Genomic DNA, 26,071 nt, shown 5'->3' with positions numbered 1-26,071 from the left:
TAGTTGTATAGGGTTGGAGACGATCACTTTTTGACGCTATTGCCGGGGAGCTAAACAGTTTTGGATATCTATCTGACTAGTTTTGTGTCATTTTTTCCTTTCCTTCTATTTTACTAACTTTTGTGAGTAATCAATTCAGGTACAAAATGGCGAACAATGATCCTCTTGGAAATGTTCTCACAGGGGAGGAGGTAGATGATGATGAGGTGCCTCTAGTACCTCAAAGTCAAAGAAGAGGCCGCCAGGCTAATGACAACATTCCAGAACATCCCCCACCTCCTCCAAGAGTCGCTTCTCGGGTGCTTCAAAATAAAGGATACGCAAGTACAATTGTCTCACCCCGGATCCGGGCGAGCAATTTCCAAATTACAAATGTGATGTTGACTTTATTGGAGCAGCGAGGGTAGTTCACAAGAGTTCCCCATTAGAATGCATACAAATATGTTAAAGTCTTTATGGATAGCTCCTGGGGAAGCAAACAGACAAATGTGTCGAAGGATGCATTGATATTGAGATTGTTCCCTTTCTCACTTAGAGGGAAAGCTTTGGACTGGCTTGAAAGAATTCCCAACCATTCCATCACTACGTGGGATGAGTTGGCGGTTAAGTTTATAGCTAAGTTTTTCTCGCCGAGGCATATGGCAACATTGAGAGATGAGATTTTGGCCTTCAAACAGGACCCTAACGAACCGCTTCATAAGATCTGGGAAAGGTATCGGACAATGGTGAAAGAATGTCTGAACAATGACATGACCAAAGCAATGATCTATCAAACATTCCACCGTGGCACTAACACGACCAATTAGTGTGTAGTGAACCAGCTAGCAGGGGGAAATTTATTAACACACCTTATGCTGAGGCGTGTGAGATATTGGATGAAATGGCAGATACTTCCTCAGCTTGGCAAAGTCGAGCTAATGTTCCATAGGATAATCCCACTGTCATTCACCTACACAAAGAGCTCCACGACCATGGCCAGGCAATAGCAGAGTTAACTACAACAATGAACCAGTTGGAAAAAGCTCAATTGCAACAAGTTCAAGCACCGAGACAAGTAAATGCTATGGAAGGTGTTAACATGTTGGTTAACAAGAGGTGACAAAGAGGTCAACAAGGTCAAGGTAGTCCGGATCAATATGAATAGGGCAAAGGTAGTTTCAACCAAGATGATGGGTATGATGAGCAAAGTAAAGAAGATCAGTACGTGAACAATTACCAAGGGCAAAGGGGCAATGCTCCTAATGAACAACAACAGTGGAGATCCCAAGGAAACTGGAGGAATCAAAACCAATAGGGAAATAGCAACTAGGGGAACAACAATCAAAATTGGGGCAACCAGAACAACTAGGGCAACTGGAGTGGCAACAACAACAATTGGGGAGGAAACAACAACCAAGGGGGTTGGAATAATAGCAATTAAGGAAATCGGGGGCAAGGCTTTCAAAGACCTCCGATGTATCCTCAACCAAACAAACCGCATTCATTTCCCTCCCAAGGTCCTAGCTCATCAAACATTGAGATGGGAAGGATCGAGATGATGTTTGAACAAATGATGAAAAAAATGCCGACTCTAATGCCCAATTGGCCTCCCACAATATCTCAATCCGAAAATTGGAGTTTCAACTTGGCCAGATTTTGCAATCTTCGAATACTCACCCTAAGGGGGATCTACCTAGTGATACGGTAGTAAACCCGTAGGGTGGGAACAATATTGGTCATGCAATGGCGGTGATCACAAGAAGCGGTCGAGGTGGTGATGTTAATACCTCCAACCAAAAGTAAGTTGTGAGTGATGAGGTTAAAGTGCAAGATGATGATGTTCTTATAGTTGATAAGCAAGTGAGTGAAGAGAATTTGAATGTTGAAGTGAGAATTGATATTCATGATAATGAGGTGGAGACTCAAAATGATGTGAACCCGTTTAGGGAACACGTAATAGATAGGCCAGACACGGTTGTGCCTAAAGCCAAGGCTCCTTTTCCAAGGCCTCCTCCACCTTACCCTCAAAGAATTGCGAAGCAAAAGAATGAAAACCAATTTAAGAAGTTTATTGAGATGATGAAAAGCTTGTCGATCAATGTTCCTTTGGTGGAAGCTCTTGTGCAAATGCTGGGTTACGCCAAGTTTATGAAAGACTTGGTGACAAAGAAGAGAACTATGGATTGTGAGACCATCAAAATGACTCATCAAGTAAGTGCAATTGTGCACTCGATGGCTCTAAATCTTGAAGATCCCGGCGATTTCACCATTCCATGTACTATTGGGAGTGTGGATTTTGCAAAGGCATTGTGTGATTTGGGAGCAAGCATAAATTTGATGCCTTACTCCGTGTTCAAAACTTTGGGTATTTGTCAACTGAGAGCTACTTCAATGAGATTACAAATGGCGGATAGAACAATGAAGAGGCCGCTTGGTATTATTGATGATGTTCTTGTCCAGGTGGACATGTTTGTCTTGCCTGCTAATTTTGTGATTCTCGACTGCGAAGTCGACTATGAGGTGCCTATAATTTCAGGAAGACCATTCCTAGCAATTGGGAAGGCATTGTAGATGTGGAAGCAGGGGAGCTCACTGGGTGGGTGATGAAAAAATGGTCTTTCATTTGTGCAAATCAATGACGCAACCGAATAGTACTGAAGTATGCTCTTTTGTGGATCTTGTCACGAAGGTGAGAGTTTATGATACTAGTGCCATGATCAATTTGGAGGATCCTCTAGAAGTGGTATTGTTGAACCTTGATATGAATGAGGATGAAGGTAGGGTGGAGTGTGTCCATGCTTTGCGCGGAATGGGCTCTTATTCTTATGAACCCTGTAAGCTCTCTTTGGATCTTGAGAACAGAAAAACTCTACCAACAAAGCCCTCAATTGAGGAACTTACCATATTGGAGTTGAAGCCTTTCCCCTCACATCTTAGGTATGAATTCTTAGGCCCTAGTTCAACTTTACTTGTTATTCTTTCATCTTGTCTTACTAACGTATAGGTAGATGCAACACTGGAGGTGCTCCAAAGAAGGAAAAAGGAAATTGGATGGACTCTAGTATTCGCAGAATAAGCCTTGCCTTTTGCATGCACAAGATTATACTTGAAGATGATGCCAAGCCCTCTGTGGAACATCAAAGGAGGTTGAATGAGGCTATGCAAGAGGTTGTCAAAAAGGAGGTGATCAAGTGGTTAGATGCAGGAGTTGTGTACCCCATCTCGGTTAGTTCTTGGACTTCGCCGGTGCAATGTGTGCCGAAGAAGGGTGGTATGACTGTGGTTACCAATGAGCAAAATGAGTTGATTCCCACTACTGTCACCGGATGGAGGGTGTGCATGGACTACCGCAAGCTGAATAAAGTGACCCACAAAGATCATTTTCCATTGCCCTTTCTTGACCAAATGCTAGATAGACTCACTAGGAATGCCTTATATTGTTTCTTGGATGGGTACTCAGGTTACAACAAGATCTATATAACACCTTTGCATTTTCTAGGATGTCATTTGGTTTGTGTAATGCACCGGCCACCTTTCAGTGGTGTATGATGGCTATATTTACCGACATGGTAGAGGACTTCTTGGAAGTGTTCATGGATGATTTCAGTGTTGTTGGTGACTCCTTTGAATAATATTGACAAAGTGTTGGCCCGGTGTAAAGAGAGAAATCTTGTGCTTAACTGGGAAAAATGTCACTTTATGGGCGAGGAGGGCATTGTGCTCGGCCATAAGATCTCAAAGAATGGAATAAAGGTGGACAAGGCTAAGATTGAAGTGATTTCAAAGCTTCCTCCTCCTACTTCAGTCAAGGGGGTTAGGAGTTTTCTTGGGCATGCGGGTTCTACCTAAGGTTCATCAAGGACTTTTCTAAGGTAGTGAATCCTTTGTGCAAATTATTGGAAAAGGATGCAAAATTCGTGTTTAATGAGGAATGCATGAAAGCTTTTGAACTTCTCAAGTACAAATTGACCACTACTCTGATTATTACCGCACCCAATTGGAGCTTAGCTTTTTAGCACATGTGCGATGCAATTGATATTACGGTAGGAGCGGTCTTGGATCAAAGAGTAAACAAGATGTTTCACCCGGTGTATTATGCAAGCAAAACAATGAATGATGCTCAAGTGAATGACACGGTGACGGAAAAAGAGTTGCTAGAAATTGTGTTTGCAATGGAGAATTTTAGGCCTTATCTCATGGGTGCCAAGGTGATAGTTCATACTGACCATACAGCACTCCGCTACTTGATGTCAAAGAAGGATTCTAAGACTCAGTTGATGAGATGGGTTCTATTGCTTCAAGAGTTTGACATTGAGATTGTTGATCAGAAAGGGAGTGAAAACCAAGTGGCAGACCACTTGTCCCGCTTGGAGGAGGAGGGGAGGCCCCGTGATGGCCTCGAAATTAATGATTCATTCCCTGATGAGCAACTCCTCTCCGTATCTGTGAATAGCATGCCTTGGTTCGTGGATGTTGCCAACTTTTTTGTGACCGGTATTGTTCTGTGTGAGCTCTCTTCTAACCAAAGGAAGAAGCTTAAACGGGATAGCTTGGACTACTACTGGGATGAGCCATATTTTTTCAAAATTTGTAATGATGGTGTGATCCAGAGATATGTTCCGGAAGAGGAGAAAATGAGTATTCTGGATGTTTGTTATTCCTCTCCCTATGGTGGTCATCATGGTGGGGCGAGGACAAATTCAAAGGTGCTTAGGTGTGGTTTTTATTGGTCTACATTGTACAAGGATGTGGCTGAGCTTGTGAAGAGATGTGATGAGTATGAAAGAGCAGGTGGAATTTTAAAGAAGGATGAAATGCCTCTCACCCCTATTCTTGAGGTTGACATATTTGATGTGTGGGGTATTGACTTCATGGGATCTTTTGTGAGTTCATGTGGCAACACATACATTCTGGTGTTTGTTGATTATGTTTCAAAATGGGTTGAGGTTGTGGCTTTACCCAACAACGAGGCCCAAAGTGTGGTGGCTTTTCTCAAGAAGAATATCTTTACTCGGTTTGGCACTCCTAGAGCAATTATCAATGATGGGGGTTCTCATTTCTACAATGAGGCATTTGACACTTTGCTGGCAAAGTGTGGTGTCAATCACAAGGTTTTAAAGCCCTTACCATCCTCAGGATAGCGGGCAAGTTGAGGTCTCTAACAGGGAGATTAAGAGCATATTGTCAAAGACTGTCTGGATGATGCTTTATGGGCTTATATGACTGCTTACAAGACTCCGATAGTATGTCTCCGTACCGGTTGATGTTTGGGAAATCTTTCCATCTCCCGATCGAGTTAGAGCACAAGGCCATGTGAGCTTTGAGAAAGTTAAATCTTGAATGGAATATTGCAGCAAATCTCCGGGTAGAGCAACTTATTGAGCTTGATGAGTTCCGGTTTCATGCCTATTCCAACTCGTCCTTGTATAAGGACAAGATGAAATACTTACATGACAAGTATGCCCATAGCAAGGAATTCAAGAGAGGCGATTTGGTTCTCTTATTCAACTCCTATTACGACTATTCCCTGGAAAGCTCAAGTCAAAATGGAGTGGGCCTCTTAAGGTGGTGCTTGTAACTCCATTTGGTGCTCTTGATTTGAAAAACAAAAATGGTGAAATATTCAAAGTTAATGGGCACAGAGTGAAGCACTATCTTTGCAAGTTTGATGACAACCACGTGGTGGCAATGATCCATCTCAAATGATTGATGGTAACATGCGTCATGTCGCGATGTTAAATCATGCGCTTCTTGGGAGGCAACCCATGTGTTTTTTCTTCTTTTTGATTTTCTTCTTAGTGTAGGCTTTGTTTTGAACTAACTGGGTGTGAGATATGTGTAGGAATGTTTGATGCAGTACAGGACTAAGCTGGAAAAATTTTGCAACTGTCTGAAGTTGGACCGCTGACAATGCTCCATTTTTCGCGGTCAGCGGTGTCCTTATCGCGGGGGAAAAAATTGGCGGCGGATGCGGGATTGAAAAGTCCAAAATGAGACTTATTTGAAGTTTCATTCGTGTCTATGGTGCATTTTCCGTGGTCAGCTGTGCCTTTCCGCGGCCCCGTACCATTTTTCGCTTTCAGCGGTAGTCTCAGTAAAGCATCCCTTCTGTTCGTCATAACCGCGGACCGCGATGATTTTCCGCGGCCGTGCCAGGTGAGTATTGTGGGTCCCAAGATGTATTCTATAAATAGAAAGTCATGAGACCTTTTACCCTTTTCGATCTTTTTACACTCAAGCTACAATTTCACTGTTCATCTGAGTCCTAATCTGCACAAACACAATTAAAGTCCATTTTTTATCACTCATTACACATCTGGTAATTTCACTCATTCATTATTATTTAATTTTGTACTTGTTTTTCTTTTAATTGTTACTCCCTCCGTTCCAATTTATGTGAACCTATTTGACTGGGCACGGAGTTTAAGAAAAAATGAAGACTTTTGGAATTTGTGGTCCTAAACAAGTTAAAAAGGGGTCCAGAGTATTTGTGTGGTTATAAAAGCTTCTCATTAATGGTAGAATTATAAGTTTACAGTAAATTATTTCCAAATTTAGAAAGAGGTCATTCTTTTTGGAACGGACCAAAAAAGAAATAGGTTCACATAAACTCGAACGGAGGGAGTAGTTTTTACTTCTTCTTCTTCTTCTTTTTTAAATTTGATCTAGGGTTCATTAGTGTTAATTACATTAGGCTTAATTAGCTAGGGTTGATGATTTAATAGCCAGTTCGGGTTAATAGTATAAATAACCCTAAATGCATGAAAAAATGAAACCCTAGGATTGCTCAGGCCGATTTTGAATTCCGCGGCCCCGGATGATTTTCTGCGGTCAGCGTTCATGAGTTATATATGAGTTGGAGGTCTTAATGACTGCGGTCAGCGGTGGCAAATTCTGCTGACAGCGGCCTAACCTCCGTGGCCGTGGTGCTTTTCTCGCGATCAGCGGTGTACAGGTTCAGAGAAGTACAAAAAGGGTCAGCGGTCGCGGTTGTTTTTCCGCGGACAGAGGTGCAACCTCCGCGATCGCAACCAATTTTCCGTGCTCAGCGGTACCATTGAATCATAAGGTGGGTAGTCTGATCCCTATACCTCTGTGGCCGCGAAGCATTTTCTGCGGCCGCACTCCTTTTTCCGTTGCCAGTGGTTCTACAAGTTTTCACAATACAGTCATTTGTTCTCTATTGTTCTTCACAGCTTCTTTTAGCACTAGTACTAACAATCTTCCACTGATTATGTTTGCAGGCAATGGATAAATCTAGAGGTGGCGGTGAGAAATAAAAGGGGAAAGCAGAGTCCTCCCGGGGTAGGGGGACAAGGACAAATTAAGTTAACCCCAGCAATACGGAAATCAATTGGGCAAATAAGGAAAATATTAGAGCTGTAGACAGAGCTACATCCCACTCAGAGGGAAGTGATTATGTACCCTCCCGGGAGGCCTCAAAGGGTGACTCGGTGCCCACACATGTTCCAGACTTCCCGAGAAGATTTCATTTGACATATGAGCCTACACCCCCAGCCTCTCCTACTTCTCCTGCTGCTTCTGAGTCATCTGATGGCTCAGTAGAGAGTAGTGAGTCCTCAGCTTCAGCCTCACCTACATCTTCGTCACTAGGACAGGATCCCATTGATGTAGATGCTGAGGAACTGGATGATGGGAGAGGGGTGATAACCAGACTAGAGGTGTGGAAAGGAAAAGAAACCAGGAAGTGTGGCAACAGAGGTTTGTTAGTGAGATGGCATATCACAAATTCAGGGAGTGGTGGTCTCAAAAGTCAATCATACATGAGCGTCAGTTCATAGAGCGGGATCTTCTACCTCACAACCCCAATATGAAGCAGCACTTTAATGAAAGAGTGTGGTGGAAATACTTCACTAGAAAGGTGCCGGATGCTAATGACCACCTAGTCAAGGAATTCTACGACAATGCCTCCCACATCAAAAAGGGCACATTTGTGACTAAGGTGCGGAACCTGAAAGTCAAGTTTGATGGGAAGACTCTAAATGATTATCCCGGATTCAATGATGAAGATGAGTCATTATACTTAGAAAAAGTGGCAATGGATGAGGAAGCTCGCTCATGGTTGGCATCACTATTGGCTCTCCTGGATACTACTCCAGCTTCGTTGGCAGCGGGGGTTCCTATCTTCAGGAACACCCTTAACTTCGAGGCAAAGGATTGGGGGACATTTGTGTGCAGCAGGCTAGAACCCACTACTCACGACAGTGACATGCCATTTTCCCGAGCGATTATAGTGGAGGCTATTATGGCGGGATTCCCGATCAATGTTGGGAATATCATGTATAGGGTGATCGCTAGAGTGGTCAACGAGAGTGATAGATCTTATCCCTTTTCGAACTTCCTCACCATGTACTTGGAAGATCAGGAGGTAGAGAAAAGGGATTATAATATCAAGGTGAAGCCCAAGAAGCCCTTCTCATGGTACAGCCTTCAGGGTCCAGGCAACCCCAAATCAAAGGGATCCAAGGGCAAAGATACTGCTTATACTAGCCATTCTGAAGAGCCAGCAGTGATAGTCACTACGTCACAGCCTCCCACTACTATACCATAACCTCCCTTGGGACCATCTACTTCCACACCTACCTCAATGCCCTCATCGTCAGCATACCCTTTGACTGCCCATAGGTTGAACTAGACCCCAGTATCAACAACTGGATGCAGGAAGCAACTTTTAAGATGTCTCTACTATCCAGTTCAGTTGCAGCCCAGTCAGTTCCCGCACAGCCCCAGGTGCCAGCTTCAGTTGAGGAGTCCCTTAAGGAGCTTCTGGACAACCAGAAGAAGCTCTTAGACAATCAAAAGCTTATCATGGATGCTCTTATAGTTCAAGGAAACTCAATTAAGGAGCTAAGAAAGCAGACAAAGAAGCTGAAAAAAACTCGGGCCTCAAAGGAGTCGATGAAGCAATTGAGGGGAGAGGTGGAGAAGATGAAGTCAGCTGGCGACTTACCATTGGAGCTTTAATCAGAGGATCCAGTGCTAGCAGCTCAAGCAGATCAGGTTCAGGAGTAGGAGACTGAGGGAGAGCCCAGGAGGAGGAGAGTGATGCCCCAGGTTGATGATGTGGAGATTGAGCTGGAGGATCCTAAGGGAGGTGCCTCAGGCTAGCCACAAGACCCCGAGCCAGGTGATCCAGAGTCCCAGCCACAGGATCATATGCAGAAAGAAGACCCATAGGGAGTTTTCTTTACTCTCTAACCCTCTCTTTTTTATCTTATTTTTTATTATTTAGCGTTGAGGACAATGCTAGTTTTCATTTGAGGGAGTGGCCTATTGTGATGATTTGATAGTTGGGTTGTAATGATGATACAATTTTCTTTTTGCTTATTTTACACTTTTGGTATGTATATAACTTTACCATTTATATTTTTTTTACTTTTCGTTATTTTTCAATTTCGGTATGTATATAAAGTTACTTTTCCATGTATATATTCATTCCCTCTTATGTATATTCATTTAAATCCCATATTGTACATATTTAGTTTACTTTCCGCATTTTACTTCATAACTTCTTTTGTAATTTTCCTTAATAGCATAGCTTCTTATTTCATTTAGTAGCTTTTTTTGGGTTCATAGCTTCTTATTTTACAAGTTTTTGTGATCTTTAAACCTTTGGTTTTCTTAATGTCACGGTTCTTTCCAAAGGTGGAGTTGTGTGAATCGAGTGGCTCTTCCCGATGATGGATGGCATGACAACCTTCTTAAGGGCTTGAGTCTGTTTTCTTTTCATTTTGTTGTAAATAGTAGCTAATGAACAATAGTGCCTCAGGCAAAGCTTCACTTGGGACTAACACATTTACCTTTGACCTTATGGTTAAAAACAAATTGGTGTGTATATGATGGTGATAGTTGTGACCTTGAGAATCTTGTGTTGACTAAACAGTCATCGAGTGGTTTTTTGGAACCATTTTTGCTGCTCAAATCTTAGCTAAGGTTGTTTTGGGCCCTCGACTCTGTCTCTTTATCAATCCTATAGCTTGTGTGGTGAGGTATTGATTTTCAAGTTCAAGTCCCGTGCCAATGAGTCTAGAACTTGCCCCGAATGTTTGTTTAGGAAAAATCCTAAGTGTAGCTCGGCTTGAGAAGTGATTATAGGCTCTTCTTGATCCTAATTGAGACTTGAAAACATCCATAGCCCACACACAAAAAAATGACATCCCTAGTCAACCCTGTTGAGCCATAACCCTTATTCTTTCAAAACCCGTGATACAAGCCTTTATCCGTTCTAAAATGATCCTCTCTTGGCACCCAATCTTTCCTTAGCACAAATTGGCAAAAGTACAAGTTTGGGAGATGAGACAAGGAATGCAAAAGTGATAAAAGGTATAAAAAGGAAGAAAAGTGAAGGAAAAAGAAAAAGAAAGAAAAAGTCAAAAAGAAAGTGAACAATGTAGAAGAAATGAAAGGATTCAATAAAAGCAAAAATGAAAGGCTTGGAAAGACTATAAAGGAGAAAAAGGATTGACATGAACAAGAAAGAGTGACAGTGTGTCTCTCTAGCCCCTAATGAAGAAGCAAATGACTCAAATAGTCAAGAAAATGTGAGCCAAAATGAAGTGCTTAAGGAAAGATTAAACCTTCATAGACCAATATATCCTGCCCTGAACCAAAAGCTTTCATTACATTTCCGCAAAAGCCCTATATGATCTCATGTTGAGTGAGGTTACATTAGTGGTGATTGTCGCGCCCCCTTTTTTCCCTCCACGGAGAGAAGTTCGGGTTTCGACGTTCATGGAGGAAATAACTCGTTTCCTTTTGGGAATTGGGTATTTGAAGAGTCGCCACCTAATGGATTATGGTGCGTTAGGGCACCCAAAGCGATTAACTCTTGGATTGGTTTGCATTACAAGAGATTTAGGGTAAGGGCTCAAAATAACCTTGAAGGGAAGGTATTAGGCACCCCTCTCGATCCACAACGGTGGGCCCCGACCGAACTTATACTTATGAAATAGTCCATTAACAAATAAATAGTTTTAAACACATAATTACAAATAAGAGCAGGTTTCGGACATTATATGACTGAAATAATGAGACAAAGGAAAGGCTTAAACAAATAGTATACACATGGAAAGTAAAGGGAATTTGGGAAGGAGGGGTCCTAGGTTGGTTAGCCTATAGGATCACCCCATGCAATGTCCGGTAAACACTCCTAAATGAGGGGCTACACGTGATACTAGCGCGTAGTCATCATATCCATATCTACCCTTCCCACCCCTTAGCGGTTACTAAGCAAATGTTATTTAGCAATCTCTATGCGTGTTGTTACCCGTCCCTTCTTAATGGTCCTGGAGGAAATTAGGACCTCTACCTATAGGCAGTTCTAGATAGACCCCTAAGGTTTAAAGGAGAAAATACTAAGGCGACAATCAAGAACACATAGGACTTTAGCAAATAAAAGCAGGAAGGATCAAATAAGATGCTTAGGTTTACCTCCGCAGATAATGCATGTAAAAAACATGACTAAAACACAAACAAGGGCAGTATTATTAAACAGGATCCTGAGACATGATGTCTAGTTGAGTATCAGAACACAAGAGACATGCAGATTCATTTTTTTTAAACTTATAAGCAGGGGCCTAATTAGTTTGCCTACTGATTTTAAGCATGTTAACCATTAAGCAGTAAACACAAAGAGGCAGTTTCCAGTTTTATAAGAAATTATATTACCTAAGGCTTGCCTAGGCGTGGGATAATGCACAATTATTACCAGAATAGGGTAGGAGATATTTTACCTCAAGCATGATGTTCTATGTTTTACAAGATACAGCATTATTACCAGTTTTACTTAAACGGGATAATTAGGCATGAGACTGTTTTATATCTTTTTTCATGCATCAGCAGTTTAACTAGGTGTGACTAAGCGAGTATGAACGAAATCCTAAACATGGTATCAAATATGCACATATAAGGTTTAGAATGGTTTATATGCAGAATTCCTAAAGTAGGATTTCTAAATGCACAGCAGGTTACAGCAGGATTTCAAAATATGCATAAGTAACAATTTATTTTAATGTTGTCGTTTATCCTAAAAATAGGATTTCTAAGTGATAATAAGGATGTCAAAATGAGATACTGAAAACAGTATACATGAAACCTAGGAGCATGGTATCTAATGCATGATATGCTTTGCATGTATTGGTCCTAAACATGAATTCTAATGCACATACAGAAAAATATAAACCCAAAGCATGTTTTCTACCCCTTGATAACATGTATAGCTACCCTCCCCTTTTTCACTAGCCAGCCCCAATATTCGTTTACAATGAATATTACAAACTAACATTGAATGAATTACATTAATAGATAAAGAAAAATAAGAAATTACACTATAGGGAGCCTGCAAGTAGGCCCAGATTTCCAAAACCTCAATTGCTCAGATTGTTTCATAGCCTTTCTCAATATCCGGGTGTGTCATAGTTCCCTAAGGACCTCAAGGGATCTCGGGCAGTGCTCAAACCCAGATTTCACAACCATATTTGATTAGTGCAGTGTGGAAGGGCCATCTCTAATGCATCAGAGTTTAGAGGGATCTCATAGGGATCCATAAGCAGTCACACATTAGAGGGGCAGAACTTAGGGATCTAAGAATAGAGTGAGAGTGTTTGGCATAGTTTTGAACAAAACGTTTAAGTAGGAAAACAATTTGAAAATAGACTTGAAAATAGTTTTGTAAAACAACATAGGAGTTATTCAATAAGGCAATTTTGAAAAGAGTAGGTCAATCAACAAACAACAGACCAACCTCAGAACCAAAACAGGTTCAGCATCACACAAAGAATAAAGAACCAAGACAGGTTTAGCACCGCAAGCCTTCACATAGGGGTAAATGGGAATTGGGGACCGGTAAAGCACATAATGGTAAACACATAGCAGGCAGAAGTCTTTGGAATTGGTACAGATATGCTCAAGAACACTGATTAGACATAGTCACAGAATCAACAATGCTTAAGGGGTTCAGTATAGGATCAACATAATTTAAAATGAATCCCAGAATCATACAAGTTTAGGAGTGCAGACTACTTTACAAGGAGATTCATACCAGAAACTAGATAGAGCAAGATCACATGGAGATAGACTACATAGAGGGGGGTAACATATTCATACTGATCCTAAGGAAGGGGAGTACATAGCATACTAATAATGTAAACATATCAACTATAGGTTTCACAGCAAAACCATAAGTAAAAGAAGACTAGAAACAAGATGAATTGGAGTAATAAAAGGACCATATTATTTTTGGAACTTGAATTGAAATCAAAACATACCAGTAAATAAGGTAGTAAACACAAAGTGAGGAGCAAGAGAGTAGAGTAATTAGCCTTGGCTTGTAGCTAGATGACTTAGAACAATAGCAAGTAACCAGAAAAAAGAAAGCAGAAGAGAGTTTGTGTGAGAGAGAATTTTTGAACCAATGTGTTCGTGTCTTTGTGCTAATGAAAGAGCAAGGTACTTATAGTTTGAAAACAGGTAGAAAATAAGGTAAGAATCATAGTTCAGCAGTAATTATGGAACTATGTACTAATTGGAATCAAATCATTATAAGTACTTCCTTTAATTAAGGAGTTAAATTTAAACAGTAACAAGCAAATACTAAATAAGAAAGGAAATCACATAAGGCTGAATATAACAAATAAGGAAATATTTTCAGGATAGTACAAGTACACAACATGTAACAGAGACTAGTTTCAGCAGATTCTAATCATGGAAAATACTTAAGAATCAGTTGACAGCATGCTCGACCATAGATTAAGGTAAGAAAATATCTTAAAGGTTAAAATCAGTTGAGAATATCACAAGAAATCAGTGAAGGATCAGTCACAGAGATTCAAAGATTCAAAAATAGCAAATAGTACTGATTTAGGAGAAATTGACACAAATATATGAGAACAAGCGAAATAAACACATAATAGGCAAGAATCAGAAACCTTAATAAGCCAAATAGGGTAAAATCACACAAAAGTAGGGATTCAAATAGAGCATAGCATGAATTAATAGAATAAACATGACATAGGATGAAGAAGTAAAAGTCAGATACACTGATGAACAAAATAGGGTAAAACCACAGAGAATCATAAGGCTCATGAGAAACAAGCACATATACAGATTAAGCGAATATATTATCACAAAACAGACTCAGAATCTAGGATTAAAACTAAGAAACTTAGGGTTTTCAACATAGTAACTCAGATAAAAAGAGAAAACTCAAATAAACATTTAAACATAGTGAAAATCATAGATTAATACTAAAATCAGAAGGAAAATCCATTTTGAAAAGAGGTTAAGAAACTCTGGTTTGAAGATGAAGAGTCGTTTTAAAAAAATCGGAAAATCTTTAAGGAAAACAACAAAATAACTTGGAATATACCCAGATCTATTACAGATCTAAGAAATCAAGAGCTAATAGTTAGGGTTTCAGAGAGATAACCCAACGAAAAAGAGAATCGGCCTAGAAACTACAGGTTCTAGCCGGAGATGGCAGGATCTTACTCAGGTAGGCCAAGATTGGCCTGAGAATGACATGAAAAACCATGGGGGTTAGTTGAACTGCCTCTGGTTCCTTTGAGGACCTCAAGGCATCAGTAACTCGGCATAGGAAGGAGCCATGGGGGCTGGGATGGTGGTGAGACCACCATAGTTACCGGCAAGTCGACGACCGATGAGAGCTTTAGGTTTTAGTAGAGAGAATTTGACAGGTGAGGAGAGAGGGTACCGGCAGAGTGAAAGAGAGAAATGAGGGCGAAAGGGGGGTAGTCTCTAGGGTTAATTAAGGAAAGGGGAGATCTTGACCGTTGATTAAAATTGATCTACGGTCCAGATTAGACAAGGGATTGGGTTGGGTAGGATAAGGTATTAGGTCTGGGGTATTTGGACCATTCTAATTAGGTTGGGGTCTAATTTAATTAGGCTATAATTGAAATGAAAGTGGTCATTTGTTAAATACTCAATGTAAATTAATTAAAACAATTTACAAAAATAGCTATTAATTATAAAAATGAATTTCATGCGTAGAAAATAATTTTAAAATGTTTATTTAGTATTTTAAAAAATACACATGATTAATTTCTGGATGAAAATAGTACAAAATCATATGATTAGGCTATAATTGTAAAGATATTGCAATTATAGCCAAAAGGTACCAATTTGGCTAATTATGAAATTTTGGTCTTAATAGGACCAAAAATAATAAATTACATCAAGAAATGCTTTTGAAATCATTTTGAGGTAATTTTGTAATTATTACTTGGAAGTAAAATGCTGGATAAATTAATAAAAATATAGGAAAATTGTGAAAAAATATCAATTGCTAATCAATGCATGATTTTGAAGACATATATACAATTTGAAATATTTTTTGGAAAAAATTGGGTATCAACAGTGATTCACATAAGGGTCAAGCTTATGATACTTAGAGCCGGACTTGTGACCTTCCTTTGAGAGAGATGAGTGTGTTTTTCAATATCCTCGTTCTGAGTGCTACAATATAAAAGTGTGGTTAGCATATGGAGAGTCGAGAAGTATGAGTTTGGGTTCCACAGTGACCAATGTGGTAGAAAGAGTTTCATTGATGAGTTGAGTCAACTCTTGATGCTTTTGTGTCGCACTAAAACCATGGTGCTAAAAAGGTTGTGTATTGTTAATAATGCATTTGAGTTGAGGGTAATTATTAGTCCCAATTGATTCTTGATGAAGTTACTTTAGGACAGCTGAAATTTTCCTTTCTTTTATCTTGAGAAGGTGGGAATTACTTTGTTTGCTTGAGGACAAGCAAAATCTCAAGTTTGAGGGAGTTGATAACTAGGGATTCTAGCCTATTTTTTTACTCCTTTTTGCTTGAGTTTTGGATTAAAAGTGTGTACAAGTATTCCCAAAAGCTAAGTTATTGTGCTAGTTTGTAGTGTTTGGTCAAAAAGAGACAAGAAAGTCACAACCAGCTCATAAAGGAGTGAAACCTGCACAAGTTCAAAGCTGAGTCAAAAGGACGCTGACAGTGAAGAAATAGACGTGGACGCATAGGGTCTACTGTTGAGGCAGTCTTGATTACGTTCTCAGCGGTGGCAAGGCTCAAAGTGTTAATTTTTGGGCTTAACAAGTTACCGCTGACCGCGGTGAAATTTTGCGGCATCGGTGTCTCTGCACGACAGCGGTCAAGTTCTCGCCCTCAACGGAAGTGAGAATTAGAGAACTATGCCCTCAGCTCAAATTGAAGACCGCGGTTGCGGTTGGAGGAGTGCTAAGGAGGTAGTTTTCCGCTCCCAGCGGACTCAAGTTCAGAACCAGCTAAAAAGAGAAGAATTGCGGTCCGCGCTTGCTTTTTCACGGCCGCAATAGTCCAAGCGCTGAGGCGGTCCATTTTCCATTGTCAGCGGAATCCTTGTAGGGGAAAATTTGTTTGGAAAAATTAGTTGTGTATAAATAGTTCTTTTTCAGATTTTTAGGTCATCTGTTGTTTAGGAGAGCACGTGAACAACCGCTTTTTAACTTTTTGAGTAATTTTAGAACATCTTTAGAAATTATACTTAGATTTTACTCTTCTAATTATTTTTTATGGCTTATATTTCATCTTCATCTTTTATTTCTTCTTTGATTATGAGTAACTAAACCCATTAGCTAGGGTTGTGGCTCAACCCTAGTGTGGGTGTTTAAATGGGTCTTCAATTTTAGGGCTTAAATATTTATGGGTGAATGATATTTGGCTTGATTTATGGTTTAAATGTTGAATTGGTGGTTGCAAACACCAATTTGTGCCTTTTTGACTTAGGCTCTTCTTGATAAAGAGAAATTAATTCTAGGAAATTCAGGATAACAAGGAATTGGGGTGCATTCAAGAGATTGATAGCCCCAATTAAAGGGTTAAACCAAGAAATAGTAATACCCGACTTGAGCCAATTTTGCTTGCATTGTTTGAACACCCAATTGAGCTTGAGAAAGCTAATTAGGGCAAAGTCACTCAAACTACCGAGAGGTATAGAGTGAGTATTTATGTGCAATGGCTATATCATGATCCCAATTACAACAAGTTTGCCCTAAATTTTAGACCCCGTTAGATACTCACCTAGGTGTAAGTCACTTCCCTAGTGCCTTCTTACCAATTGAGAAAAACTTACAAAAATATCATACTTAGCTTATTTTCATTATTCATAAGTGAGTAAAAGTAGAATAGTAATCAAAACAAAGCATGATTGGAAGTGAAATTAAGAACATTGTTCATTGATAGATTAGATAGGAACCCAATTCCAAACCAATATTAACTCTCTGTGGATTTGATCCCGACCTTTCGGGTAAAAGCTGCATCGACTACTTTTGCCATTCTATAGTGGCATCGGGTTGGAGCCGATCACTTTTTGGCGCCGTTTTCGGGGAGCTAAATGGTTTTGGCTATCTATCTGACTAGTTTTGTGTCATGTTTTTCTTTCCTTCTATTTTACTAACTTTTGTGGGTGATCAATTCAGGTACAAAATGGCGAACAATGATCCTCTTGGAAATGTTCTCCCGGAGGAGGATGTACATGATAATGGTGATGATGAGGTGCCTCTAGTACCTCAAGGTCAAAGAAGAGGCTGCTAGGCTAATGAAAACATTCTAGAACCTCCCCCGCCTCCTCTAAGAGTCGCTCCTCAGGTGCTTCCAAATGTAGGATACGCAAGTGCAATTGTCCCACCCCATATTCGGGCAGGCAATTTCCAAATTACAAATGTGATGTTGACTTTATTAGAGCAGCGAGGGTACTTCACAGGCGCTCCCTATCAGAATGCATATAAACATCTTAAAGGCTTTGTGGATACCTGCTGGGGAAGCAAACGGACAAATGTGTCGGAGGATGCATTGAGATTGAGATTGTTTCCTTCTCACTTAGAGGGAAAGCTTTGGACTGGCTTGAAAGACTTCCTAACTATTCCATCACTACGTGGGATGAGTTGGCGGATAAGTTTATAGATAAGTTTTTCTTGCCGGGGCATATGGCAACATTAAGAGATGACATATTGGCCTTCAAATAGGAACTTAACGAACTGCTTCATGAGATCTGGGAAATGTATCGGACAATGGTGAAAGAATGTCCGAACAATAACATGACCAAAGCAATGATCCAGCAAACATTCTACTGTGGCATTAACACGACCAATTAGTGTATAGTGAACCAGCCAGCAGGGCGAAATTTTATGAACACACCTTATGCTGAGGCGTGTGAGATATTGTATGAGATGGCGGATACTTCCTCATCTTGGCAAAGTCAAGCTTGTCGTGCCTCTTTTTTCCCTTTTTTGCGGGGAAGTCCGGGTTTCAACATTTATTGGGAACAACTCATTTCCTTTTGGGAATTAGGGAATTTGAAGAGTCTCCACCTAATAGATTAAGGTGCATTAGGGAACCTAGAGCGATTAACTCATATGACTGGTTTGTGTTACCAGAGACTAGGGTAAGGGCTCGAAATAACCTTGAGGGGAAGGTGTTAGGCACCCCTCGCGGTCCACAATGGTGGGTCCCGATCGAACTTGATTTATGTGAATTAGTCATTTAACAAATAAATAGTCTAAGCACACATATAAGATAGAGACAATTTGATAGGAAAGGAAGACAATTTGATAGGAAATCAGTCTAAGCACATATGTACGATAAAGCGATTTTAAGCAGTCTAAGCATACATATGTAAATAACATGGGGGTCCTAGGTTTTTCAGCCTATAGGATCACATTTTTACAATACCCGATAAGCCTTCTTCAACTAGAAGGGTTACGCGTGGCATTGGCGCACAGGTCATCATATCTTTTACTACTCGATTCCCTCCCCTTGGTCATAGCCTAAAGGATTCTAGTAACTTTAAGATATATCCTATGCGTGCACTACCTGTCCCTTTACTTATATAGTCCCAGAGGTATTTTAGGACTTCTAGTTATGGTGGATCTTGACTCTCATATAGTAATTAAAAGGAAAATATTCTAGGCGACAAACAAAACATATAGGACTAGACCAAAGATAGAACAATTAAAAGGCTCACATTTTACCTCCACAAATAGAGCAAGTAAATGCATGTATCAAACAACAAATTTCAGATATTTAAGAAAAACCCTAGAACAAGATATATAGGTGAGCATGACAAGCAGAGAATATGCAATGTTGAGCTAAGGAAAAAGTGTTAAAGACCTATTCAGTTTGTCTACTGAATTTTAGAGCCTGTTGAATCTGGGCAGTCACAATGAGCAAAGCAGTTTCACAGTTTTTATTAGACCTTGATTACCTATAGGCTTGCCTCGGCGTGAATCCGCAGTATCCTATACACATGCTATACAAATGCAATCAAAATTTTGTGAGCCATTTTAAAGCGGTTTGAGTTTATTAAGTCCTATAGACATGATGGTCTAGGCGCTGAATACTAATTTTAGACTTATAGATGCTGGCAGCTAAATGCAGAAACTGATCTTAGAATCCTATAGGCATGGCATCTAAATGCAGTGAGTAAAACATGTTGATGATTGATTTAAACATCATTAGTATGCAGAATTTGATCTTTTTCAGGTAAGACTGATTAATTTTAAAACCCCTATAGGCATGGTATCTAAGCGAACATCGCAGCAAACTTACAGACACGTTATCAGAAAGCAGGATCGATTTTTGAATCTTATTGGCATGATGTCTAAGTGAACAAACATTGTAACAGCTTATAGGCATGGTGAGATAGACAAGATATTGTAGTAAACTACATGGTATCCAGAATGTATGCAAACAATCAAACAACATGATGATTTCTAATTGCAGAAATTTAGTTTGAACCGTGTAGACATGATTTCTATAATGTACACAAGTGATGAACATTGCAGTGTCCTATAGGCATGGTTTCTAGGAATGTAAACATTGTGTTTAAATCTTATAGGTAGGATATCTACCCATTCCCTAACAAATGTGTATAATAATCCCTCCCAGTTTACTAATTTCCCCAACATCTATTTACAAAGTGAATAATATTACAAATCAAGTGTAAATAAATTACAGGAATGATAATAGTAGACTATAGGGATCCTAGATAGGCCCAAAAGATACACCATGAAGACTAGGTCTTCAAACAATCCACAAATGCCATAATTTCATAGTTCACCCAATAGGATCCTAGTGTGTCAAAGTTCCCAAGGGCCTCAGGGACCCCGGGTAATGCTCACACCAGGAAAAACTCCAAAGTAACCTTTTGTGAGCAAGCTTGGAAAGCCAACTCCAGTGTGTCAAAGTTCAGAGAAGCCTTAGGGACTCCTAAGCAATGCTTACACTAGAGGGGCAAGACCCTAGGCGTTCTAAGAATAGGAGTAGTGTTTGAAAATAGAAGTAGTTTTAAGGAAATAGTTTAGAAGTAAACAGAGTCATTGCAGCACTCTTTCAGCAATCAAACAGCAAGCAAAGAACATGGTCGCAAATTTTCAAACCAAAGATTCCCACTGCCCAGATTTAGCTTAATTCATTAGTTAACACTAGGTGGCATGGAGCATGTTGAGAACAAACAACTACATAGAGAGGGGAGCAGGGGTTAGGGAGTCACATTTGTCATAGGAAATAAGCATAGTCTAGTTCATAGGGATATACAGAAGTCTAACTAAAGCAGGAATAGACAGATTAAGAGCAGGACACTCATAGATTCAACCAAACAGAGGCAGGCAGGTAATTGTAGTTAATATAGAAGCAAACGTGTGATGGCAGTAGACATATAGGTTTGACCAAGACAGAAGAAAAGCATGCTAATTTTAAGGAATTATACAGGTTAAGTCGAATAGAAGGAAGCATGCAACCTAGTTGAATAGTAGTACATATGCTAACTAAGAACAAGAAGCATGAAGCAAAATAGATTTAGTCAAAGATAGACAGGTTGATGTAGAAGATCATACTGGTTCAGTAGCATAAAAGAGACATGATGAGAATAGAAAGTACACAAATTAAATTCATACAGAGATTTGCATGATAGTAAAGTGAGAGCATACCGGTTAGAGAAGTAGAAGCAGAAAGTAAAGTAGCAGGGTTCAACAATCTAGTCATGGCTTTCAGCCGACTAGACAAATAGATGATCACAAGTAGCAGAGTATGAGAGAAGAGTTGTGTGTGTGTGTGTGAACTATTATTCTGTCTTCTGTAGAATGAGGATACATATATATATATATATATATATATATATAGGAGTCGAATACTATAGGTAAGTAAGGCAAGGCAAATTGACATTGCAAAAATAAGGCAAGGAAATAATCAAACAATCAATCAAGTAAGGTCAGTCATGAACAAATTAGCTGGATAGAAATGAGTAAAGTCAGGCTAGTACTACTTGATTTAAGGAAAACCTTATAAGGAATCAATCAGTAATTAAGAGCTAGGTTAAATAAGTCAAGAGCTAATTCTGAAATCAATTAGGAGTCGGTTCTAATAATCAAAGCATAAAATCAGGCCAGTAGCACCAATTTTAATCGCACATAAGGTAAGAATAGGTAAAATCTAATAAGGAAACACCGGTACTAAAGGAAATCCCAATTTCAAACCCTAGTTTAGGTAAATGAAATGAATTAACAATTAATCGATAAAGTTTAAGGCAAACAGGCAGAAATAGTAAAATGAACGGTTAAATAATCAGAACTCTAAGAGATTAGGCAGAAATATAAAGACATATAGTAAGTAAAATAAATAAGGAAAACCTAATAGATACTCAGAGATGAAAACGTTTAAAGGTTAAATATTTTGCAGAAAAATCGTTGAAATCAAGACCCTAATTCTAGGGTAAACCAAAATCAATCAGGAATAATAATAGGAAAGGATTAGAAAATATCAAGGTAGAAGTACTGAAATTTTAAAAAAGAAATACCAAAATAAACATGAAATAGTTTCAGATCTGAGAAGACAGATCTAAACAGATTCAACCAAAAAAAATAGCCAGATTCATAAAATAACCAGAGAATGAACCAAATCTGGGTTGAACCGGAGATTTGAAACCCTAAAATACAAAAATATTCATACTCACAGGTATTGGGATGTAGATAGACGGAAATAGCAAAGATAAGAGAGATTTTGAACCAGATCTGGCTCGAGTTTGGCTAGATTTGCTTTGCCATGTAGGAAAGCATCTAAATAGGGTCATAGATGAGTAACCAACGGTGAAGAGAGACTAATAATGTAAGGGAATCCATGACCAATTCCATTTTGGTTCGGAATCGGAGGGGATAACAGGTGACGGTGCTAGGGTTACATAGGGGTGAGAGACGAGAGCATATGAGGGCGGCGAGTTTGGGAGAATGGGTAGGGTTAGGGAGTTTTGATATATTAAAAGGGGTCGATTGATTTAGGGTCGTTGATCTTCTGAGATCAATGGCTAGGATTAGATGTCTATGCGGGGCGGGTTTAATTAGACAGGTATTTGGGTTTGGGTTTGGGTTGGACGGGTATGGGTATTGGGCTAGGCTAGGTCCGAAATTGAGTATTTTCTAAGGGCTAGATTTTAAATACCCAATTAATTTAATAAAATAATTTATAAATGATAAACATGTGATTTCTGCAGAAAAATGCTTTAAAATACTTACTTAATATTGTAAAAATATGAAAAGTCATTTTCTGTATTGATAATATAATTATGCATATATATAGGCTATTGTTGCAAAATGTGCAATTCTAGCCTTAAAACGCAAAATGTTATTGTAAAAAATACAATTAAAATATTTAAGCATTATATGGGCATAAATGATGAATTTAGATGATTAATTCATCATAAAAATAATATGAGGGATAATTATTGTATAATTGTATAATAAAAAAATACAGAAATAAATTGATTTAAGGCCTTTAAAATTATAAAAAATTATAAAAACACTTGTGCATGTTTGAAAATGTGTATACAATATTTTAAAAGTATGTATGCATATTTAAATATATATGAGGGAAAAATTGGGTATCAACAGTTGCCCCTCTTTACCCGGGAAGGATGAAAGAGTTGTCGGGTAAAGAAATAATGACCAATTTTGACCGAATGGGATGCTTTGAAAAATAAAGGTCGGACTCTGTTCTTTGAGCTGCCTACATATCCCTGATTTTACAAGAATCAGCCATGTGTAGTTCCGGACTCCCTGGTGAGTGAAGCCAATGGAGTTGTTATGGGAATGGTAGCCAATTTCAGTAAAGGTTCTTTTGTGAAGGGTAATGTCGGACGGAGTTATGGTCATGAGTTTGGAGTGTAACGGATTTATTATAGGGCAAATAGTTGGATATCACATAGTAAGGTGGGTAATTGATGGGAATTGGTTATGATGGCAAAGTGAAAATGGTATGAGCGGAAACCGGAGCGAAGGCTGCTCCTGTTTGAAGAACGGTTACCTCTTGGATTACCTGCAAAACTTAAAACACAATGCATGTGAGTATATAGATGATGCAAATTCCTTTTGGACCATGAGAGATTGTCTTTGGACTGTGAGGATGACGTCCTTAGACTACGATGTCTTGGGCCATGAATTGTGAGATAAGAGATTTGCATGCTATGAAATGATGTTCTCGGGCCATGAAATAGTGCCTCTGAACCATGACGCCTTTGAATAATGATATGCAAATTTGAGAGATCCTCTGGCCATGGCATGGTGTCTTCCGACTATGAGGATGATGCCTTTGGACAATGACGCCTTCTAACAAGTTGGCGATATTTCAGCACATGAGCTGTAATAATGATGCTAAAATCAACAAGAGAAGGCTTAGTCTTTTGAGGTTTAGGGCAGAACTTAGCGCAAAAGAGGAGCAGATAGATAGTTCCGGAATAGATCAACATTTATGCAAGGAGGGACAATGCTTAGTCCCATGAGAAAGCAGTGCTTAGCCTTAAGCGGATATGGAGGCAGGGCTTAGCCTCATGCAGATGGAGATAGAGCTTAGTCTCATGCAAAGAGAAGGCAGTGCTTACCCTTATGCAAATAAGGAGGCAGGGCTTAGCCTCATGCAAGATTTGGGACAGGTCTTAGTCCCATGCAAATGGAAGGCAGAGCTTAGCCTTATGCAGATATGGAGGCAAGGATTAGCCTCATGCAGATGGAGCCAGAGCTTAGTCTCGTGCAAGACTCGGGACATGGCTTAGTCCCGTGCAGATGGAAGGAAGGGCTTAGCCTTATGCAAGTATGGAAGCAGGGCTTAGCCTCATGCAATGTTCGGGAAAGGGCTTAGTCCTATGCAAATGGAAGGCAGAGCTTAGCCTTATACAGATATGGAGGCAGGGCTTAGCCTCATGCAAGGTTCGGGACAGGGCTTAGTCCCATGCAAATGGAAGGCAGAGCTTAACCTCATGCAGATATGGAGGCATGGCTTAGCCTCATGCAAGGTTCAGGAAAGGGCTTAGTCCCATGCAAATGGAAGGCAGAGCTTAGCCTTATGTAGTTATTGAGGTAGGGCTTAGCCTCATGCAAGATTCGGGACAGGGCTTAGTCCCATGCAAATGGAAGGCAGAGCTTAGCCTTATGCAGATATAGAGGCAGGGCTTAGGCTCATGTAAGATGCAGGACAGGGCTTAGTCCCATGCAAATGGAAGGCAGAGCTTAGCCTTATGCAGATATGGAGGTAGGGATTAACCTCATGCAAGGTTCGGGATAGGGCTTAGTCTCATGCAAATGAATGAGTAGCAAGTACGAGTAGAATATTTATTAGCTGGGGTTATATTTGGTGTCTGGTGGCTCGATTGATGGTGATTTTGCTTCGTGTATATATATTTGTGAATGCTACAACTACGTCAAATGTGTCTGCACTCAAAGAAAAATTGTAAGTTTCGTAAGGAGAGGTTGGTTCGTGCCTTCGTTTGCGGGCTTTGCTCCCTTGTTCTAGATGCCTTATTTGAGTTTCCCTAGGTAACACCTCGCTATTACAGAAATAGAGTTTTTGAAAGTATGCAATTATAGATGAAAATTGAGTTGTTTTAGAAAATATAGTGAAATATCAAGTAATTTCATATAAACTAGTGACTAACACATTTTAGAGACATTGCAGCTTTCTCGTATTACAATTTTGAGGGTCTTCCTCAAAATTCTGCCTCAGCTTGGTAGATGATCCTTCAGTTATTTGCGAGCAATGAACTTGTTGAACTGTCTTCGGAATTTTGAGAACCCTTCTCAAAATTCTTCCCCAGTTTCTTAACTGTCTAGCATATGATGGCGTCAGCTGGACTTGCTCCGGAATTTTGAGGGTCCTCCTCAAAATTCTGCCCCAGTTCTTGGTTCTGGGGGAAATGAAAAATTTATTATGATATGACCGAACCCACAGGGCTGCCTATGTATCCTCTCTTAAATGGGAATCAGGTCAAGCGTACTTCAATTACATTAGATGAAGAAAATGTTAATAGTCTAAACTAGTATCTCTTGACTGCATCTGAATTGATTGGTTTTGGCCAGATTTCTCCGTCCATTTCTGCAAGTATGAGCGCTCTTCCACTTAGCACCCTATAAACCATGTAGGGACCTTTCAAATTGGGAGAGAATTTTTCGTTGGCTTCATCTTGATGTGGGAAGATCTTCTTCAGCACCAACTGTCCTGGAGCAAACTGTTTCGGTTTGACCCTTTTGTTGAAAGCTCTGGACATTCTGTTCTGATAAAGTTGACCATGACATACTGCACTCATTCTTTTCCCATCTATAAGGTCCAATTGCTCATAGTGGCTTCTTATCCATTCTACATCGCTGAGTTCGGCTTCCTGTATGATCCTTAAAGAAGGGATCTCTACCTTGGCTGGGATGACAACCTCGGTACCATAAACCAGCATGCAGGGGGTTGCCCCGGTTGATGTGCGAACTGTAGTGCGGTATCCCAACAAAGCAAAGGATAACTTCTCGTGCCATTGTTTGTGGTTTTATACCATCTTCCTTAGTATCTTCTTGATATTTTTGTTGGCGGCTTCTACGGCTCCATTCATCTGAGGTCTGTACGTTGTGGAGTTCTTGTGCTTGATTTTGAAAGTTTCACACACGGCTTTCATCAGATCACTATTGAGAGTGGCAATATTATTAGTGACAATGGACTCGGGGACTCCACATCGGCAAACAATACGATCCTCGACAAAGTCTGCAACGGCCTTCTTGGTCATAGCTTTGTAGGATG

At 39.8% G+C, this 26,071-nt stretch overlaps 2 protein-coding genes across 2 annotated transcripts; one reads left to right on the top strand and one right to left on the bottom strand.

Annotated features, from left to right (window-relative positions):
- The first annotated feature begins 2,055 nt into the window (after nt 1-2,055).
- On the top strand, nt 2,056-2,550 carry LOC138871261 (uncharacterized). Its single transcript, XM_070149135.1, has one exon. The coding sequence runs from the start codon at nt 2,056-2,058 to the stop codon at nt 2,548-2,550; it is 495 nt and encodes a 164-aa protein (XP_070005236.1).
- Nucleotides 2,551-25,325: 22,775 nt separating this feature from the next.
- LOC138871260 (uncharacterized) lies at nt 25,326-25,736 on the bottom strand. The gene has a single exon (XM_070149134.1). The coding sequence runs from the start codon at nt 25,734-25,736 to the stop codon at nt 25,326-25,328; it is 411 nt and encodes a 136-aa protein (XP_070005235.1).
- Between the last annotated feature and the right edge of the window lie 335 nt (nt 25,737-26,071).

This window comes from Nicotiana sylvestris, chromosome 6 (genome assembly GCF_000393655.2).
Source record: "Nicotiana sylvestris chromosome 6, ASM39365v2, whole genome shotgun sequence".
NCBI classification, from domain to species: Eukaryota; Viridiplantae; Streptophyta; class Magnoliopsida; order Solanales; family Solanaceae; genus Nicotiana; species Nicotiana sylvestris.
This window is presented reverse-complemented; position numbering and strand designations above follow the sequence as displayed.